Genomic DNA, 22,759 nt, shown 5'->3' with positions numbered 1-22,759 from the left:
CTGGTATTGACAAGATCTCTAGAAAGTCTCCTCTTCACTCTCTGCAGTCTTGCTTTTCAGTAAGTATGTCATAGAGATGCACTTGCAATGCATAGAAATACAGTTAAAGCAACACTTTTTGTTAGGAAGCTTACAGACAATTTTTCACTTAGTCTCAGTAAAAGCAGTGCAGGAAGGTAACTGGGGTCTTTTTGGAGGAAGTTAAGAACCTCAGCCTTCTCCATGTTAACAGACTACATACTGCTGCCATTTAAGCTGGAGGGAGATTAGAAAAGCTCTGTTACAGATAGTGAAGCTGTTCCAGCATCGCTGGAGGAAAGAATTTTGCTAAGATTTTACAAGTCTTCTTCCTGTTATTATTAGTGGGCTGTAGGATATAGATATTTCCTGTGCAGTAGTGAAGAACTATAGTCTGCATTTTTTTTAAAATGAGGATAGCTGTGGAGGTCTTGGAAGATTCCTATACTACCAAAATATTGATAGATTCTTATTATTGTATTTTAAATAAATTGATAAGCAACCAACACTGTTCAATGCAAACCATTTGTATAGATGACTGATGGGAATTGTTATGTGGATCATCCAGTATGGAAAGTACTGCTGTTATCTTTCAGTATTAGGTTCTTTCAAAACCTAAAGAATGTTTCTTTGTATTATTACAAAATTACCCAGCCAGCACCCAGTATATAAAAATGCTTCAGAAATCCCATGTTCTGCTGAAGGTTGCATCCACCCTTGTCGTCAGAATTTCAAAACTAAAATAGTTGGCACATTCAAAAGTAGATAGATCTAGTATTCCATCCCATTTGGTGTCAAGCAAAGACTTTATATCAGATAAGTAAGGTACATTTACATTGGCACAGATATCACGACTTGTATTACATCTTGGGGGGGGGGCGAGGGGAGGAGGGAAAGGTAAGCTAAAAGCTATTAAATAGTAAGTAACTTACAACCTAACCCACTAAAATTGTGATGTATTTTCAGGAGAGTTTGGCCAGGCTACAGCGAGCATTTGCTCGGAAATGGGAGTTTATTTTTATGCAAGCTGAAGCACAAGCAAAGTAAGTTTCTTTGAAGATGAGGAGTTTTGGTTTTGCATGCTTTTTGAAGGGAGAAAGGGAGGGAAAAGTGATTGGACACTTGTTATGTTTAAAATTACTGTCATCAACACCACTTCTTTTAAATACCCTATAACATTGACAGAGTGGACAAGAAGAGAGACAAGATAGAGAGGAAGATCCTTGACAGCCAGGAGCGAGCGTTCTGGGACGTGCACCGGCCGGTGGTGAGTGCCGGGGGGGCCGCTCTGCCTGTGAGCGGGGCCACTGATAAATGTCGGCCTCTGTGGAACATTGGGGTAGTCTGGGAACAAGTTAAAGGGCTGTAGGGCCAGGGGTTGGGGCCCGCCTCACTTTTTTACAGGATCTATACTTGATATTGTTCTACTATTGAAGACTGCAGATGTGTGTACACTCAGTTTGGGGTTTTCAGTGAATAGATTTGTGGTGTCTGATTTCTTGAATCAGAAGATACCTGTCTTTGATTACTACCATCTCAAAGGTTTCCCAAGGTATGAGTCACACAACCAAAATTATCGGCATAGCTAAAAAAACCTTAAAAATCTTTTTTTTTTAATCTGCTTTTTTGCTCCCTAAGCCTTTCAACTTTACTTTGATCATATTTCTAAGCTATTTTTAATGTACATAAAGGTTAGATATTGTTGGCTTTGAGCTGTGGTAGTCATACACTGTCTAAACAAGATTTGTCTGAATTGCTTCTCAAAGTCCACCTGAAACAAAATTAAAAAAAAAAAAAGGGTCTTAAATAATCAGCTACCTTTGAGAGCTAAAACTTTGAGAAAGAATGTCAAATGTCACAAGACTTCCAATTAAACTGTGAGAACTCAATAATCACACTTTTTTGCTTTACAGAATTATATCTGTTTCCCTTACCTAGAGTTAAGCTTTCATTTTCTGTGTACAGAGTTTGGTATCATTACCAATGAAACTGAATATGGACCATGTCTTCCACTGTGACACTGGGAAAAGATACTTAACTAATTGTTTTGGGGAAGTAAAGTTAGATAGATGATACCTGTAGAAGAGGGGAATACAGTAAGAAAGTTTCAAATAAAAAACAATAAACTTGGACAGGGTCAGCTTGCATTTGTGACTGTGGAACAGAAGGAGCAGTAGAAGAAATGGATTTTTAGGTAGGATTTAGAACATCAGGTAGAGAAAATCATTTGAAGTGAAAGATTCAAACCACAGGCATTAGATACAAGAAGACTGGTACATTATTGTCTGACATAAAATAGGAAGGAGGACAGAAAACAATCTGCCATCTGATGTTGATGGGAGCTACAAATAGAATAGACACAGGAAGTTTCTATGAACCTGAGAACTTCAAAGGTGCAGACAGCTTTTATATTAGCTGCAGAAATGGATCTAAGGGTTTTGAATCTGGGAATGAGATGCCATTTCCCGGTTTGGAAGAGAAGATGAATTGTTGAAGTTTCAAGTTAAGATATAGGCAGACAATAAGGAGAGAATTAAAGGGACCAGGACAAGAGGAAATTGAATCTGATTAAGAGCTTTGGCTGAACTGTGGATAAATCTGCCGGGTCCAGCAGATGTTTTTAATCTGGCTGTAGACATACCTAGGAAATATCAGAGGCAAAGCACTGGCTTACAGTCAGCAATGTAGGCTTCTGACTTCAGGAGATATAAATAGAAGAACGGAGAGGTTGATACTTTGGCTAACCAGCTCCTCTCACTAGTTAGTGAAATACTCATTTTGAAAATGTTGTTATGAATTTACTGTCACAGTAAAAGCCAGACGCTTCTATTAAAAAGAATAAAAAATAAAAGAGGAACAGACTGAAAAGAGGAGGGTGATGCTAGAGCTAATTACAATTTCTAATGGTTTTTCAAGCCCCCCAAAAACCCATCAAAAACTCACAGAAATGTTGCTGCAATTCTGGAGAGCTAATTTTGGAAAATTAGCTAATGTTTGGATAAGAATCTGGGGTTAATGATTTTTTTTATTTACAGTTTTTCATCCTTTGATAAAAATTCAGAGGCCAGGGACAGTGACAATATTGTTCAAAATCCACCCCAATTTAATTTTTTTTTACTGAAAATAAATTTTGAGGACTAAATATTTCATTATTTGCTCTTTTTATTTAGGGGAATAAATAAATATTTTCCAGGGTTTTTTTGCAGATGTCCTGGTCTCCAGTTGCTTTATTTCTTACCTACCTGGTTACAGTGCTGGTACAGAACCTTTACATATAGAAAATAATCTATGAATATTAAACCTGCATTTTATTTAAAAAAAAAGAGATAGTTTAAGGTGGGATAGAAGAGGGAAGCAAGCCATCAGTCCAAAAGGACAGTGCAGCAGTGCACTACAGGAACGGGAAACATGAAAAAAGAACAGCTATATGACAGCGAAACCAGGAGAGTGTAGCTGCAGATAAAGAGCATAATTTGGGTATCAGAAATGTCACTGTGACTGATGAGTTTAAAATACAGGATATGGACCAAAGTTTGGTGTGTAAAGAGCATTTTCCTCAAAAATGTCACCTTTATATCTTAGGTCCCAAGACAGAGTCAATGCTGCAGGTGGTTACAGAGGCCCTAGAAGATTTATGCCATAGTCTGAGAGACAGACAAATGCTTGAAAGTCATCATGGCTGTTACTTTTGATCAGCTGGCTGGCTAGTGCCCTCAACTTTTTCCTAGGTTTTCAGACTGAGATGATGCTTGGAGACGGACCAGAGAAAGTGGATTTGGAGAGGAGTTTTATTCAAATAGTCACCTGTTCTTCAATTTTCTTTTGAGAGGCAGTTAAGAGAACAGCTTTGATATCTCACTGATCAGTTTCCATTCCAATATTTATTTAATTGTAGTTTCACTATGTATTTAATTTGTTATTTTGTTGTGTATTTTAGTGTAATGTGGAGTGTAATCTCAGTCATTTCTGTAAATTCCAGTTGCTGGTTTATGTAGGAAGATCTTAGCTTGCAGCTAGAAAGAGCATGACTGAGCTTCAACTGTAGGTACTGCAGCCTGCAGTGACATTCCTGAACAACTTTTAATCTTACTAGTTCAGATACCAATCACAGTAAAACCATGGAAATGTGTGTCAGGGAGAGCTGTATAAAATCCCTCGAGATCCTCAGCAGCAGACCTAGGATAAAGTCCATGCCATTATTTCTAAGGTATAGCCAGTACCTAACATAGGTCTGAGATTAATATTATTCACGTGTAGTGATGCATTTCTCTTTTTGATGGCAGAGTAAACATATCTTAAAAGCCTTCCTTTTCTTTCCACCTGCCTACAAAGTGTATCATTTTCATAATTTTGAAACTTCTATGAAAACCAGACTATGTAACTGAGCTAAAATTTGTTAGGAGGATTAGGACATTAGTCAAAAAGCAGTAACGAATCAAACTAACTCAGGGAAGTCAGTTCCTTCCAGGCAAAAGAAATTAAGAAGCTGCTCTTGTTTGAAAAGAAATGTCATGCTCCTGATTAAAGTCTTTATATAAAAGAACTCATAGCTTTCCTGAATTATTATCTCTGTTTAAAACCCATCACCTTACACTTATTAAAAAGGGACAAACAGGTACTAAAAGTAAATCCCCTGAAACATTCTCAAACCCACATCAAATACAGTAGGAGCAGAGTAGCTGCAGCTGCTGTAAAATTAACTCTTTTAGGTAGCGAGCAAGGACAGCTGATGTCTTGCTGCTACAAACAATTCACTTTTCTTCCTGAGTTATACATTAATGTAATTTAAATTAAATGCATAATAAAGGCCTGTTGGGTACTTGTTGAGATTCAGATTAATTCAGAACATAATGAGAGAAGTACCCTTTTCTCCTGAAAGTCATCTGTATACTTCTTAACTATAATAAGTTGAAAAAACTTTTTATTTTTTCCAAAATGAAAACAAATATTTGTGTGATTTAATACAGTACGACAAATTATCCAGGGTGGGTATGTCTGGCAAGGACAGCAGCAACATTAAGGGCAAGTGTGGGTTTAAGATAATTCACTGATGATGTAAAATTCAGAAATATGTATGATTTCTGGATTTGGGGGTTTCATGCCATTGTTTCCTAGCAGCAAACTGGGAAAAAAAGTAATCTTTAAATTTTTTTAAACCTTGTCACACATGCTACATCTCTTGCTTCTCTATTTAGTATTTTTATGAGATTCTATCTCCATTAATATCATTTTATATTTGTTCATATTTTAAAACCATATTTCACGTGGTCTGAACATGACCCTCAGCATCTGAGCCAGTAGGTAATATTACCGGGTGTCTAGGGTCATGCAGCAGATACTTGCGGTTATTTGTTCTGGGTTTTCTTTTCTTTCATTGCTTTTGTTTTTAATGACTTTTCCATCCTGTCCTTCAAGATCAGCCTCAAAGACTAGGCAAAAGACTGAATTTAACTTGGCTAAGATAGTGCAATCCTTCATTTCACACTTCGCATGCTACAAATCCTAGACTTTTCTGGGCCAGCCACTTATTTAGCCAGAGCACACTTCTGTCTGCTTGATCATAATGTTTTCAGAAAGTTTTTAAACATCTCCAGGAAACGAATGTGAATCATGCCATCCAACTTCTCTAGTGATGTATCTGCACACAATTTTCATGTCTTCTTTTGCACCTGTTTCACCATATATCCTTACAAGGGAGTTACCTCTCCAGCAGACAGGGAATGCAGCCAAAGCAGCAATTGGCAGTCTCAGATAATTGCACTTCTGGTAATGAAACAAAGCCTTGTACAATGTTTTATTTTCAGAAGATGTTTATAATGTTTATGATCCATACTCACATCTGTTTGAGGCAGATATTTATAAACCTGATAGCTAGCCTGCTAACTAAGACCTTTATGGAAGAATTTGTACTCACATTATTTAGCGTTGTTTTTTAGTCTGATACTTGAGTTAGGGTGGGACAGATGGGGAAAAAGAAGCCAGCTTTCTTGCAACAGCGCCATAAACCGAAAGTGCTCAAGTTAAAACTGGGATTATGAAGAGGTTGGAAATTGTGAAATAGCTAACTGATGAGATGGTGGAAGGACACGCAAAAATGAAATGATGTTATGGTTTTTAGTAAGACCCAGTTCTGGTAGCAACTAGGAAAATAAACTGAAGTGGTAAGGATAAGGAATTTTTTTAATAAGTGCAATTTTTATACATTAATTTTTGTTTCTGTGTGAATTAAATTTGCTGCTTTAATCCAAAGCATTCTGTCAAGGATCTTCTTATAAATCAAAAGACCGATAATCGGTTTCTAAATGTCACCTATATTTGCCATCAACATTTTCAGACACGTGGTCAGACTTCCCTGTTATCACTTCTTTTCAAGTGAATAACCTAAATTCTTCTCTATGGAATCCATAAACCAGCAGTTTCCTGCCTTTTGGCATGAAAAAAATTGAGAAAGCAATAATGACTCTGAGTATTTAGCATAGGGGCAACAAACCAGATAAATTTAATAGATTTTCTTATGCAACAGTGTTGCAAATACTGGAATCTTCACATACACAAAAATCACATAATACAGCCTTAATTGAAATTAATACTACTGCAGCACAGCTTGAATAAATACAATGGATCTAATTTCTGTACAATAATTTCTGGTTCTGAAAACCAGTCACTACAAACCTAAAATAGTCTATTGTAAATTAAGAGTAATTAGAAATGAAATTACCTTTCAAAAAGAATTAAGCATATAACTTCCATGCAGTAGTATATTCTTTAGTACTGCTTCTAGTTTAGTTTCATATGACTTGTCTCAAAAATTAAATTTAAACATCCTTTTCATATGCATTTTGCATATTATGCGTTTCTCTGACACACGGACCACTAAAAGAATTTTTTTTAAAACAATATGATAAAATCCTGTTCTCTTAAGATGAAAGCCCAGCTTTGCACTAGATCTGTCCTTATACAAGCAAGTATGTGAGAACATGAGAATCCCTGTCAAGATTCAAGATGCTCTATTTCCTATGGATTAATTTTATGGTTTAATTTATTAGTAGTATATTTCTTGAAAATCTCTCTGTATCTCTTTTTCTCCTGTTCCAAGAAGGCCCTTGGTTTTCACAGCCAGTGGAATTCCCTGTGTGTCTGATACTACTCAGGGGAAAGATCTGAACTCTAGTTTGAGAAGACAAATAGGTATAAACAGGAAACTGGTACAGCGTAGGTTCCTTTTTTTGGAAAGATGTTGAAAATCTTTGAAATTTAAAGTGATCCTAAGTTCCATGCTAAGTGAGACTTCCCATCTCTTAATTTGAAAACCATCTGAGTTTTACCATGCTGCAAACATAATTAAAGCTTGATCAAACTAATTGATCAAATGTCTCTCCTTTGTCTGATGGTCTTTGAACCTCATTTGTCTTGTCCAAACAAGAGAAACAACTCTTAGTTAAACTTTTATCCATTAATTGCATTCCTTGCCATGTTTTGATTAAGTCCACTGGAGAACAGTGGAACTACTGCTATTTTGATAGTAGTTAGTGATCTTCAAATAAATCCTTGAATAAAGCATGTATTGATTTTACTAATTGGTCTAAATGGCAAGTTTTCTGTCCTTCACATGGGGCTGTCTATATTGGGTTTATCTTATGCTTAAATGCTTATGCCTTTCTCTGCAGTTTATCAAGAATTCATTATTTCTGCATCAATAAATTTCTAGTGGACACAATCAGGTTTATTGCTCATTCATTTCAATTTAATAAATAAGTCTGGAACTTTATATTACTTATCTCTTATTGACTCTTATTAATGAGTCAAAATGAAATTAGCTAACGAGGACACGTATTGATCATTTAAATTCATTCCATGCTGCCTGCATAATTCTCTACTAAAACCTTCGACAGAAGAGAACACTTAATCCTATCAAAGCTTTTATTAATTCCTACAAATTAAGACAATCCCTTCCTTTGAAGGAAGCAGTTCAGTAAGATTTGACATTGAACATTCTGTGGCCTGAAATACCAGTTCAATGAATGAATAGGAAAAAATGAAAAGCTATATTTACTTAATTAAAAGCCAATAGGTTGTACATCATTATCAGCTGATATAGACAGGTTTTAGAGTTAAGCTGTGTACAACTAATTTGTTTCCATAATACTACTTGACTGTAGATCACTATATTCAGGGATATTTGCAGCATATTGTCAGATGTATCACAGGTTTTAAAAATAGATTCATATTAAGGAATATAACGAAATTTGAGGCTATTCTATGCAAGTCCAGTTCCAAGTTGTATTCCCTTATTTCAGTGTCACACTGAATCCATACATTGCAATTATTTACCCTATCTTGTGTTCCATAAAGATAGTATTTAGTAGCATAACACATCTCTCTTAAGATCCATAATGAAAAGGCTGTAGAAATTGGGGAAAATATCTAATGCTTTAGTAGAACAAGCAGGTTTTAATAATTTTTCCCTGATTATCTGCCAAATTTATGAGGCATCTGGGAATGAAATCTGAAACATGCTGCTACAGAATTTATACTTGAGAACAATCTTGGGGTTTGCTTCCTAATCATTAAATATGATTTATAGGTGTTAATTGGAAGGTATAGCTGTACTTCCCAGATAAGCTAATTTCTGACAGAAGAGAGAGTCCATAGGAAAAACTAGGAAAAATTGTGAGCTAATTTTAGCGAAGTTTGGTCTGGAGTTCTAGGGAGGTGAAAACTTCATAGAAGCTGTATACGAAGTCATCATCAAACTTACATACTTATTACAATTTATATATGAAGTTACCATGGCCATAATGGACTGTGATCCAAATATTTGTCTTTCTGTGTTTGCTTCTTATCAGAACTATAATGCAAGTGGGACCTCCATAAAGGCACTGTAACTTAACAGCAGGTATCAAAAGTCCAGTCACAGTGCTTGTGTGTCAGTCACACACCTGAATCAAAAAGCCATGTTTCCAAAGAGATAGTTGTGCTAAAAGTAATTGTGCAGAAGCTGGGAATATGATACTATTTTTAAAACAAAAAAAAAAAACATGTATGACACACATACATACTCTTGGAAATCCAAGTAGAGAGAAGAAAAGTTGGTGCTAGTCCTTTCTATTACATGGTAGTGTCTCGATATCTTTGTAAAACTTACAGTGCCACTACAAGTACAGGAAGAAAAAAACCTATCTGGTATCATCAATTTCAACTGTGGAACAAAGACTAAATTCATTAAGTAGCTAGACCCTGCAGACTAAATTCATTAAGTACCCACCCAACCTAGTTTAGAGTTTGTAATTATTGGGTTATGCTACATTTGTGATAGATGGGGCATAAGTTGCAAGATTTAAAAAAAAAAAAGTCCATCACTTGTATCCTAATAATTAAACTCACCCTAATATTTTTCCTCTTTCTTCAGACATCTGCTAATTTACTGGGGATCTGGTGCCTAGAGATGTTGTCAAGAGAAGTCCCAAAGCTTACACACTTGATTTCTCAGAGTTATTTTCAAAGAACTGCTGAACAAAATGGAAATTGTAATTAAGCCATAGACTTTTGGAGAGGCTAATAAAGTTCATAAAGAGTGTTTCAGATTAGGTACACCTAGCTGATTGTAAATTAAACCATGATTAAGTACTTCAGTTATGAGTAACAATATTTTTTTCCAACCAGAATGAAGTGGTTCCTGTAGCCCAGTCCCTGTAATCACTGGTTTGGCTTTACTGCCTTGGGTGCTGTAACAGCGGCCAGTGAGATCCCCCCAGCAGCAGTATCAATACACGTTCCTACATATTTGCAGGTTCTGGCAACTACGGCTACTTTATTTTTTCATCACTTAGTTGAGATTGATTGATCTGATAGTTATAAAGCAAGCTACATTTTCAACAGCTTTCAGGTCCTATCAGATAACCACCAGGAAAAGAGTTTTCTGAAATTTGTGAAGGGTTGGAAATATGCAGCCCTCCTTTGACTGGGCCTTAAGATAACAGCTGGTTTTCCAAATCCTGTTAAAAGAGCTGACCACTTGTACTCAGCACATTTGAAATGTTTCTCTGAGACTTTCTATTCCACCAGCGAAGTCATTAATAGTGCAGCTCTTCCACTGCAAAGCCCTTTTACTCATTGACCCTGAAGTGTGTAAAAATGAGGTAAAACCCAAAAATATCCAAATAATCTATACCTAAACCTCAAGCTTTCCTTATAAGCCTTAGCGGGTTCTGCACACTCCAATAACTTCTATCTCTGGGAAATGAAAAATTGGTGCATTGCAGGAGAATACAGCCTGTGTTTTTCTTTGTGAGAGCTTCAGTTTTAGCCAATACTGACAACTTCCTCAATATAGGATTTTAATGTCTCCTCTGATGCTAGATTTTGTATGAGAAAAAATAAACTTTCCCACATAACCAGAGTCAAACTGAGTATTCCTCCAGCTAATAACTCCTTTGGTTTTTTTTCAGCTGAGTACCACTGGATTTTTTTTCTTTGCCTCATTTCTTTTTTATAATCTTTCATGCCCTTATTCTCCCCTTGATTTTTAACTATGCACAGTTCATCTAGCTACACAAGTAAACTGGAATATAAAAACTACAAACAAAAATGAACTCGAGTGTTCTACTTATCATTCACTGTCTAATTAGCTTCCTTCCCCTACTTTAGAAGTGAGCGATATGAATAGTGGCTGCTGAGGGTTAGAAGACTCCTTTCCTAGAAAAATGACAGAAATAACAGAATAGATTTTTTGCAGAAGGCAATGCTAACATTTGACAGTCAGGAAATTTCAAATTTTAAGCTTACTGTATTTGTGATAGTCTGCTATTACAAATAATGTAAAAGACAGCTTTCAATCTCTGCCTTGTCTTTATGTTTGTGTGTCTGACTTTATCTTTTCCAAGTGGAAGCGAAGATCTGTCACATTTGTATCCATGTCCATGATTTAAATTTATAGTGTTTAAATTTTGAAAGCCTGGAGATCTTGAAATTTAGTATTTTGCAATTAAACTTAACAAGTTATCCCATGCTTGCAAAACAAAGAAAAACATCTTTTTCATATTGTATTGACACTGAAATGCAATGAATTTGTGTAAGGGATGTGAATCAATCTACCTAAATATTTACTGCTTTAATGCACCCTGAATTTATAGGTGTGCATATTGAAATGAGGTAATTATTTTAAATAACACCTATGTGTTTTTAGCTAACGAGGCTGTGAAATTACATTTCCTTAAATCATCACTAGGTTTGGTTGTATGGGTTGAGTACACACCACAAGCTGCCAGAGGGCAGGGGCAGCAGTAAGGAAGCAAATACCCGTCTTGTCTTTCCGTTCTGCTGTTATGGGGAGGGGAAGGCAGGGTGATGAATTTCACGCTGCCATGAATACTTGATTGGAGTGTTCTGTAAGGTGGATTTTTTGAATTTCAATCCCTGCAGCTTGTGAAGGGATTGAAAGATCATAGGCTGTACCACAGAAATGTAGGCTGAGAGGGACCTCTGGAGGCCCTCTAGTCCAACCTCCTGCTCAAAGCAGTGCTGACTTCTACGTTGCATAAGATTGTCCAGGCCCTTGGTTAAACTAGCCTTGAAAATCACCAAGGATGGAGATTCCACAGCCTCTCTTAAGCAACTTCTTCCTTTTATCATGAAGAATATTTCTTTATAGCTAACTGGAATTTCCTTTACTGCCATTTCTGACTATTGCCTGCTGTCCTTTCATGGTGCGCCTCTGGAACAGGTCTAGCTCTGCAAGCCTTCCCTTCAGGCAGCAGAAGACAGTTAGCTCTCCACTTTTGCAAGCAGAAAAAAATCTGTTCCTCCACTGGACTTTTCCATTTTGAATATATTTCTTGTGTTGTTTGTGGGGGCCAAAACTAGTCTTGGTATTCCAGGGGTATCCTTATGGTGCCGAGTAGAAAGAAATAACCACTTTTTTTGCCTGCTGGCTATGCTATTGCTAATGCAGGTGGGTATGTGGTTTGCCTGCATTGCTGCAAGTACATACTGCTGACTCACGTTCAGGTTCTCCCTCAGATCATTTTCTACAGAGCAGCAATACCGACAGACAGTTCCCAGCCTATTGCAATGCATGAGCTTATTCCCTCCCACATACATGGGTGTATTTGTCTCAGATACAAGAAAACTTCTGGTTATTCTGGCTTAAGTAGATTCACAGTTAAATGGCCATATTCTTTAAGAAAGAGAAAAACATAAAAACTTAAACTGACATCATTATAAACATTAATTTACTTCCTGTTGAGGATTTCACACTTAGAATTACAAGTACATCATAGCAAAGAGATTTTTACACAAAAAGGTGTTGATAGCAATTGATTTTGGCTATGTGGCCAGGCAATAAAAAGGGCCCTTGGAGTGTGCAACCTTGTACAGCAAACTATAAATATTACGTATTCTGCACTATTTGGATGGAAATGTACCATGGCTAAAGCATCCCATTTGATGTAAACAACGAATTCTTACAAAGAGTTGCAGTTTGGTGGCTCACGGCCTAGACAGGTACACTCTTCGCTGGGTAAAAAACTGGCTGGACGGCTGAGCCCAGAGAGTTGTGGTCAACGGAGTTAAATCCAGTTGGCGGCCGGTCACGAGCGGTGTTCCCCAGGGCTCAGTACTGGGGCCGGTGCTGTTCAATATCTTTATCAATGATCTGGACGAGGGCATCGAGTGCTCCCTCAGTAAGTTTGCAGATGACACCAAGCTGGGCAGGAGTGTTGATCTGCTGGGGGGTAGGAAGGCTCTGCAGAGGGACCTGGACAGGCTGGATCGATGGGCTGAGGCCAACTGTATGAGGTTCAACAAGGCCAAGTGCCGGGTCCTGCACTTCGGCCACAACAACCCCAGGCAACGCTACAGGCTTGGGGAAGAGTGGCTGGAAAGCTGCCCAGAGGAAAAGGACCTGGGGGTGCTGGTTGACAGCCGACTGAACATGAGCCGGCAGTGTGCCCAGGTGGCCAAGAAGGCCAACAGCATCCTGGCCTGTATCAGAAATAGTGTGGCCAGCAGGAGCAGGGAGGTGATCGTGCCCCTGTACTCGGCACTGGTGAGGCCGCACCTCGAATCCTGTGTTCAGTTCTGGGCCCCTCACTACAAGAAGGACATGGAGGTGCTGGAGCGCGTCCAGAGGAGGGCAACGAAGCTGGTGAAGGGCCTGGAGCACAAGTCTTATGAGGAGCGGCTGAGGGAACTGGGGTTGTTTAGCCTGGAGAAGAGGAGGCTGAGGGGAGACCTCATCACACTCTACAACTACCTGAAAGGAGGTTGTAGCGAGGTGGGTGTTGGTCTCTTCTCCCAAGTAACAAGCGATAGGACGAGGGGAAATGGCCTCAAGTTGCGCCAAGGGAGGTTTAGACTGGACATTAGGAGAAATTTCTTTACTGTAAGAGTGGTCAGGCCTTGGAACAGGCTGCCCAGGGAAGTGGTTGAGTCACCATCCCTGGAAGTATTTAAAAGACGTGTAGATGAGGCCCTTAGGGACATGGCGTAGTGGACATGGTGGTGTTGGGTTGTCGGTAGGACACGATGATCTTAGAGGTCTTTTCCAACCTTAATGATTCTATGATTCTATGATTCTACAGGTGTAAAAAAAAATAATTCACTGTTAGCACTATTACAAGGGCTTAATTAATTCATTCACTGTTGCCACAGTTATCAGGGAAAGATTATGAATACTAAGTGGGTTTTTTTTAATAATCATACTCTCAGGTGGTTGGCTGTAGCCAGATCCAAGCATGTAAGTTCTCAGACCTGGAATTCTCGGACCTCCTCTCCTGGCAGAGACAGCTTCCTCCTTCCACTGTGTTTCTTGGCAGAATCCTATTATGCAGCCTCCTAGACAATCCAGCATCAATAGAAAGTTGTGCTGCTTGGAATTCATACTAATGTGATTATCCTATAACTGAAGTAGGGATTAAAAAATCTTCTATATGTGTTTTTTTATATTATTTATCTGCATCCATTTATCTCAGCAGTGAATTTATCATGATTGGGCTGACATGTCCTTTGCTGTAAATTAATACAATGGCATTTGTACTTTGAGATAAGGGCATGCTAACAGATGGATGAAAAGAAACGGAGTTTCCTTTGAATATATGACAGTTTTTCAGTCAGCTATTTAAAAACAGATGAGAGCCAAATTCTACCCTGGTTATGATCTTGCTGTATGATAATTTCAACAAGGTCACAAGACTTTCCTCTGTGTGTGTGGAGGGAGAACTGTTTTCATACAGAATATTAGTCCTGAAAGAAATAAGCATTCTATTTACACATATAGAAGAGGTTTCAAGTCTTCCAGGAAATCGGTTTGAAAACTATTTACAGTATTAGTATGCAAATTATATACTACACACTAAATGGGAATCTTGCAGCAGAGCACTCTGACAGGCATCTCACTATTTGAACTATGGTAGTCCAGTTAAAAAAGCAACAAAAAAAGAAAACACAGCTGGATGTAATTGTATCCAAACACATACTTATTATGTTAATGAGGGCATACGAAGAGAATGAAATGTTGTCCAGCAAAGGTTTCCCACAAAGACTCTGAGTTATTTTAGCAAAATGTTCAAATAATGCAAGCTTTTGTGTTTGTTTTAATTGAAAAGATGTTTGATATTTATTCCTAAAAATTGACAGGTGAAGTGTGGCAGCACCAGAGAAACACTAAATCACATCCCATATCAAGTATCATTTTAATAAATATTCTTCAGTTGAGAAGAAAACATGAGTTGTGTCCCCGATTACATAGGTCCTTCAGCGATATAATTTAAATCAAATTATGAGAACGGTATTGTATGGTGGTAGTGACGTATGTCTTAAACTCCTATTGTCACCCCAGGTTGTCAGAGTAGTGATACACCCTTTAGCTGCCTTTCCCTTTGCACCGAAGCTTCCTGAGGCTTCCCTGCCCGTACCTTCCCGCTGCTGTTCTCCTGTCGGCTTCCCTTCAGTCACACCTTGGTCCAGTTTCTGCCCTCAGAGCCTCTCGTGAGTGCCCGTGCTGAAGTATGCCACAGCAGCTTTACCTCAGCGTGAGAGGTTTTAAACAGCCAGGTGTCAGTAAGAATCCACTAGAGGCTGTAGAAGGTCAGTACTGGGTTGGGTCTCTTTCCAACCAGCAAAAGCTTCGCCCTTGTTTCATTCCTAAAAATCTCCCAGAATTTCTTCTTGTGCCCCACGCATCAATCTGCACAGTTCTGGCATGTAAGTTACCTGGGCAAGGTGCTAGATCTGTTCACACCAATTTACTGCTGGTGGACTTGAAATCTTTAAAAATAAGAGGCTTCGCATGAGGTTTATGCCGGGTTTTTTTGCTTTTGTTTTTTTTTTCCTCTCCATTTTTAGGACATTCTTTTAACAAACCATAACTGAAAACTAAACAAATAACAGTTTGTGGCTTATGTAAGTGTGCCTCCTATTCAAATGGTTGCATTCAAGAGCTGTAGATACTGTTAAAAGCCCATGTCATCTTCACTGCCAGCTGCTGCCATAATCCTAAAGTAGATGCATCATTTTCTTTTTAACTTTATATCTCAGTACACTGCCCCGTGAAATTGCTTTCTGCCTTTAAATTGACCATCATGCAGAATTTTGTATTTTTCAACCTGTCATTGTCTTTGAGAGTTACAAGTTATTCTGAGTTAAAAAACTACCATTTTTGTTCACAAGCACAAAGTGTACCTTCCCAAATCTAGCTCAATAGGCATGTCAGATGCAGTCTTGAGAATATTTCTAAGTGCCTATTTTTATTCTTAGTGATAAGGAACTATTTATACTGCAAATGTATTATGATCAAACACACGTTAAGGTATTACTTTAAAATAAAATCTTATTTATTAATCTAAATATCGTACTGGATAAAAAAAATCAGTCTGTTGTTTAAAATAAGGCAGAGGCAAAGTACCATTGGCCTGTTTAATGAAATGTATTTGTTTCTTGGCTCTGCTTATATAAGACACATTTAAAATTTTTGTCTGTGAAGATTTACAGCCATATCAAGCACTTTACATTATGATAAGAAGACAAAGCTTGTATCATTAGTGTGATAGTCCAGCTTGGTTGTCTGGCAAGTAAATTCTACATCTAGCTACTCCCATTAAAAAAACCCAACCTAGTTTCACTAAAAACCTGCTCCCGCTAGAGAGCAGATTTTGTACTTCCCGCTCTCAGTGGCAAATGTAATCCCTCTAAAGTCAATAGGTAAAACTCACCTGAGAGCATAACACTTACTATTGGTTGTTTCCAGCAATGGGTAAAGAACAGATTTCTGCAGGGAGTTCGTACTTAGAGGGAAGTGTCAAAGGAAGAGAATTAGGAGAAACTAGAGGACTTGTGTCCTTTGGGAAGCTACACAGTTGTGAGAATGAATCTTTGAAGGCCAAATCAGATGTGTTGAGAGTCATTCTGTTTAGACTGCCAGTCTTCTGGTTAGGCTGCTGAAGCCTGGTTTGTTTTTTTCTTTTCTTTTCTGAAGAAATAAATCCCATTTTGGCACATTTTTAAAATCTTTTTTTTAAAAAGATCATCTTTTAAAAAGTAACCCAAAGCCAGATGCTCTTAAAGGAAGCCTGGGGTTCACAGCTGAGGTGGCTATTGCACAATTCTGTTTATTTTGTCTCATTAGGTCAACCATGCTTCTTAGAGGGATAGCTACACATTGTATGGCTTCCTTAGCAAAACCAAAGCAGAAACATGTGATTTGTTTCTGTTATCTTGATAATTTATTTTATTTCAAATTCATGATGTCATGAGCTCTAAGCATGTGGTCTTCAGTGTCTCACTCCAAAATACTGCCAATAGCAATTTAATTTGAATTAGTACCTGTCTGTGCTGCAAGTGTGTCTTATAATATGCATTTGGATATTTTCTACTCCTCTGTACGTTGTTTTCAGTACTTTCAGCATAAAGATATACAGTAAAACTTGTCCCAAAACCCATCATAGGGTCTAGCAACCAACACTGAATAGCAAAAGAATCTCTCTTACAATAAGCCAGACAAAATGGTACTTGAGATGCTTCCTTAGACTCTATATTATTTAGGTTTTAGAGACTATTGCAAAAGGACATTAAGTTATTATATGCCTCTAGTTATTTACTTTCTTAGCCTTACAAACTGAAGAGAGGTATCTCAATGAAAATAGTATGGAGTTCCTTCGCAGATTTTATCCTTGTGCTTTCCTTTCTTTTTCTTTTAATAGCCTGGATGTGTAAACACTACTGAAGTGGATATAAAAAAATCTTCAAGAATGAGAAATCCACATAAAACAAGAAAGGTAAGTAGTATTCTTATATCAAAAGCAGGAGGTGGAGGTAATTTATAGCATGAAGTTCTATAGTTTCTTAAAACAATTTTTTCTTACACCTGCAAAGAACAAGTACTTGAACATATGTTATTAATTCATAAGCTCTTAAATGAATTAGTATTAACAAATTTGCTAATACTAAGTAAACGCTATCACATAAGAAAGGCTTTGGAGAAATACACAGAGAATATGAAAATAAAATTCATTTTTGTGTGCTTTATTCATGTTGTTTAATAGATTGAATAAAGCATGTTAAAATGTTTCTGTCAGTAATTAAGGAAAAATAAATTAAAAATGCAGTGTAAACTACAACAGCAGTTCTTCTTGTGCTGGTCTTAATGAAAAGGATGTCTCTAGTTTACAATTACGCCCCGAATGGATGACCAGAAATTGTGGAGGAAATTAGCTTCATCTAAATTAGGATCTAGACATGAACAGTGTAAATTCTCTAGGGATGTATAGATGGATTGGAAAAACACTTTCTTTCAAATCCTTTGCATCATAACAATGTAGATTGACTCCAACTTTAAAGTAGTCCCTTTGAGGTATATTTTCATGTCAACCCGTGGAAAAATATGTTTTAAAAAGGAAAGTAGATTTTTAGAAAGTTTTAGCTTAGTTTATTTATGGTGGTGAAAGGTCCAGATTAGTGTAATTTACCAAGCAGTAATTGCAAATTTGGGAGTCATCCAAATAATCCATTGCGATAGTCTACCTTTCAGGATACCGTTTCTTCTTTTTCTACCATTCATCTCCACTTACTGTAATAGCTGCCTTTCAGTGTCATCCCCCGTGTTTACTATGCTGTTAATATAGAGACATAATAAAAATAGATCCTGTGTTCTATGGTGTTATGAAATTGTGGGGTTTTGGGGGTCTTTATTTTACACCATGGTATAGAAGCACAATTTTATCTGAGTGCACGGTTTATTTGCAGTTTCTTTTGAAAAAGATGATCTTGGCTAACTTCTTGAGCACACAGTACTGAAACATCACAGTTACTATGGGTTTGTGTAGAAAGCATTGTCTGAAAGCAACTATCATTGTTCCATATTTTTTGCGTAGTCTGTCTATGGCTTACAAAACGACATTCGAAGTCACAGCCCTACCCACACACCAGTACCAGAGACTAAGCCACCCACAGAAGATGAACTACACCAAGAGGTTTGAAAAATAACTACAAAAACATACTTTTAAATGAACTTTTTAGGAAAGTAGGTATTAAACTAAAAATTATTATAACTGGGAAGTATGTTCAGAACAGATTTAGCAAATGTTTAGTAAACCTTTTCTGTGTTTCAGGATATATGAGACAAAACCTGACATTTTTGTATCTTGCATTAAACAGTTAAAGGCAGTTAGCAGCACGCCTGTTAGTGGGTTCTTTGCATAGCTAAGTCCATCAGCTCCTTTAGCGGTAGACAGCTCACTCTTCCTTTCAACACTGATGCGAGGTTTGGGCGTATACTCACCTTCCGCGTATGCACGTATGGGTTCACACATTTATCTACTGTTCACGCTTCATTAATCTTTCCTGAGGTGTTAGAATTGGGAGAAGGTAAATGTCTGAAGAATTAGTAGTTCTCTTCAAAAATCAAAAAAAGGCTAATTGGATTTCTGTTGATGAACTGTTAGGGAAAATGTTATACTGGGTCCTTTTTTTGTCTCCATACGATCTTTTCTCTTTTACGGAAAATTCCATTTATTTTGGAACTACATTGGTGAAATGTTGTTTTAACTCAGATATATTTCTCTTCTGTGCCCTAGGATAAATTAAGGTTAAATTACAGCCCTAATAAAAAAGTTACGGAAATGGTCACGCAATGAATTACTTATAACACTCTTTGCCTTCTTTTCTTGCAGATTAAGCACTGGCAAATGCAATTAGACAGACATAGATTAAAAATGTCAAAAGTTGCAGACAGGTAAGTATATTGTCACATCTTCTGGTTTTTCGGTTAGACTGATAACTATTGGGAAAAGGTCAGTAAGAAATAGCGTCAAAGAAAGAGAGACAAGGGAGCTCAGGTGTCATAGAAATTACTAATGAGAGTTTACTTTAAGTGAGAGGTATGAAGTTCTTTTATTGATGAAAGATGGCTCAGATATTCCATGATACGTTTCTGATAAACCCAAGAGTCACTGAAAGAGCCTCTGACCAAGTGGTCTCAAGTTTCACCTTGCATTGGCAGGGAGGCTAACTGGAAATAGGTCTGGGGTTACTGTTTTGATATTTCAAAAGGGCAATCACTGACAAAGCAAGGGAACTGATCGGCAGAGCTGGCTGGATGAGGAGCTCGGTGCTTGAACAAAGTGAGTCTTAGCTTACTTCGGGTCAGAGGATGTAACACTAGTGGGAATCTGTCTCTGAATAAGACCAAAATTTGTCAGGAAGGGGCTAGAAAGCAAACAAAACAAAAAGTCCCTCAGAAAGACAAACTACAGCTTAGGTAGAGAAGAGGCAGAGAAAAGGAATGTTCTATCTAACACACCAAATACAGAGATACTGAAAACTGCAGAAAATTGAGTCACATAAGACTTAGTAAAGGAAATTAAGCCAAATACAAATGGTTCTTCATCCTCTCATATGTTTGTGCATGTGTGTCTACTTATATATGTGTATGTATCCATACACATACAAAGACATATAAATAATATTTATAAAGAGAACAGGTTAAGAATTTATGTTTGCTGAACAGTAAAAATGGAATACAGACTAAATATAATATAAATAGGAATGAAAAGGAAGAATATTTGTCCTCACTTGTCAATAGTTTTTCAATAATTATGAGGCAAAAGGAAAATTGGAAAGAGTGAATAAGAGCATGGGAGATGTAAATTACCAGAATACAAGCAGTTTTTAGTGTGTTCAGCTGAGTCAGACCGATTCATGAATACTGAAGAATTTGGAAAAAAAATTGGGGTTTTTTGGAAAGCAATAAACTTGGGAGTAGTGCCATTTGATTAGGAAATAATATAAATGTTAACTGTATTTAAAAGAGGAAAAAAGGAATCCTAGCAGCTGCAAGGCCAATAAATATAAACTGAATAGCATGAGTGTTTTAAAACAGATTTTAAAGGAACTGATAATTAAAACCATAGGGGTATAAAACATGATCCTTTATGAAAGCAGATGTGCATGGAAGAGGTTGCTTGATTTAATTTATTAGCGCTTAAAGGAGCCCTAAAAGGAGCTATGCGGAAGTATTAGGGAAGATTGTAGTTTATTTTATTTCAGCTCTTGGTAAGACCTGAGCCACCCCTCCTTCTTTAGGGGTCCAATTTTAAAAGGCTTGAGCAAACCTATTTTAGCCTGAGCTTATAGCTGACTTCTGAGTGTGTGCACACCTGGTTACCATGGTTCAGTTGACGCAAGGTAACTTGTTAACTGGGGTAACTTGATCAGGTTTCCTCACCTCCTGACATGACAATGTTTGATGCTTTTGTTTTCCTAGTCTATTAGCTTATACAGAGCAGTATTTGGAATATGATCCTTTTCTTGTGCCCCCTGATCCCTCAAACCCGTGGATATCAGATGACACCACTTTCTGGGAACTGGAGGCAAGGTATATAGTTTTATTTCTTCTTTTGGGGTAAGGGGGTATAACAGGCTTTTCTTGAACCGTGAAGATTTCAGACAGAGGTATTGCAGGAAAATACTGAAGCAGAAGGGCAATGCAGTATCCTTTTGGTCTTTCAAGCTTTACAGTTTCGTAAGATGGGAAGAGCTATGGATTAATAAGTCTGTGTAAAAAGTTACAGTTACCAGTTTCCCGGGTTCTGGTGTAGGGAAAAAAGTCACTTTTTAAAATCTGGTAACTTTTCCTGGTTGGAAGTCCTTATTCTTCTTGTAAATGCATGCGTATTACCTTCATCCTGTGTAAATACTAACAGCCTGATTGCTCATCTCTGAACATTGCACAGATGTGAGCAATCTGGAAGATGAGAAATCTGTGGTTGAACTTTAGGACATAGTTTAAATTATGAACACAGAATATTAGAATACTGACTATTGCTGATTGTAAGTTCTATTATTTTTTCTTCTGTAGCAAAGAGCCAGGACAGCAGAGGGTGAAACGATGGGGATTTGGCATGGATGAAGCTTTGAAAGACCCTGTGGGAAGAGAGCAGTTTCTCAAATTCCTGGAGTCAGAATTCAGTTCAGAAAATTTAAGGTAAATGAGAGGGGCTTTATTTTTTAATAGCTTGTAAGATACATTAGGGGGTTTTTTTTGTCTGATTCTTTTCATTTTTTGACCCCTTCAAAAATTTTCCTGTGTCTTACCTTTCGGAATCCATTCATGCAGATTGCTGCCTGCTCCCATATTCAGGCTGAGGGAAAGATTGATATAGTTAGCAGAGACTCACATGAAGCATAGTTTCCCATTTATGTCCAACTTTTGGTCAAACTACCCATGTCAGAGCTTTTCTCTCAGATAATTTTATTAAACAGGTTTAAAACATTGAGCCATTCAAAGCCTGTTCAGTATATTTTATTAAGTTCAATATTATGAGAACAGTAAAATTAAAAAAAAGAATTTGTTTAAAAATAAATAAGGGATTTAAAAGTAAAATTCGCTGTTGGTCAGGTTTCTGGGGATCACTGGTCTTTTGAAAATCTCCACTAAGATTCTAGTACTCGTGGATCTGACACAACAGAAGTAGTGTGACAGCTAGCTCTGAAATTTCTCACTAATTGCAAAATGGAAAGATGCTGCTAGTATATGAAGCTTAAATAAACTTTAAAAAAGAAATTCTGTATATATACAGAATTACTTTGAAGTGAGGGAGAAAAATTATTTGATTTTAAAAAATGATAGTCCATCCATTGGCTAATAGCATGTTCTGTTGTCGCTATTCTAAGGAAGTCGTATTTTGGTAAGAATTATTTCAGAGGGATTGATAACAGCCTGTCTATAGATAAGTCAAACTGTACATAGTACAAAAGCATGTACAACATATTTTTCTCTTTATTCCACCTTCTTGTCAGATGTCATCTGTATTAACTTCCCATTCACCAGTAGCATAAGGAGTATAAAATCCTATTTGCACACATTCTAAAACTCAGAAAAATCCTAAACTACTTTTTTTCTATGCCAGTTCTCACTCCAAAGTGGTGCAGCATAGCCATTCATATTAGAGTTACATTTATGTAGAATCTTACAAGAGGCGTTTAGCATTCTGTGGTGTTGATTCATAAATGCTGAGTAGTTGCACAGACCTCCTTGTTGTTAATTTAAGTTTGTCAGCAGAATAATTGGAAATGGACTTTAAGTTGCTGACCATGTTCATATTCAAACATTGAATTTTGCATCACAAATGTATATTAGATACTCTAGACCTTATGATATTTTCCAACTGATTTATTTGCTTTTACTCCCATGGAAATATGGCCTGACCTGTGTGTGTATGTTGATAACTTCATTAGTGACAGATACAAT

The 22,759-nt window shown here is 37.2% G+C and overlaps 1 protein-coding gene across 6 annotated transcripts in view; it reads left to right on the top strand.

The window, feature by feature from the left end:
• The window catches only part of RGS7 (regulator of G protein signaling 7), a 263,978-nt gene that overhangs the window by 202,351 nt on the left and 38,868 nt on the right, over positions 1-22,759 (top strand). For all 6 annotated transcript variants that reach the window (XM_075146535.1, XM_075146539.1, XM_075146537.1 and 3 more), the window contains exons 8-14: positions 985-1,061; positions 1,204-1,285; positions 17,214-17,288; positions 18,384-18,482; positions 19,182-19,243; positions 20,774-20,884; positions 21,368-21,493. In XM_075146535.1, coding sequence (XP_075002636.1) covers positions 985-1,061; positions 1,204-1,285; positions 17,214-17,288; positions 18,384-18,482; positions 19,182-19,243; positions 20,774-20,884; positions 21,368-21,493 — 632 coding nt within the window. The remainder of the gene's footprint in view (positions 1-984; positions 1,062-1,203; positions 1,286-17,213; positions 17,289-18,383; positions 18,483-19,181; positions 19,244-20,773; positions 20,885-21,367; positions 21,494-22,759) is intronic.

This window comes from Calonectris borealis, chromosome 3, assembly GCF_964195595.1.
Source record: "Calonectris borealis chromosome 3, bCalBor7.hap1.2, whole genome shotgun sequence".
NCBI lineage: Eukaryota > Metazoa > Chordata > Aves > Procellariiformes > Procellariidae > Calonectris > Calonectris borealis.
This window is presented reverse-complemented; position numbering and strand designations above follow the sequence as displayed.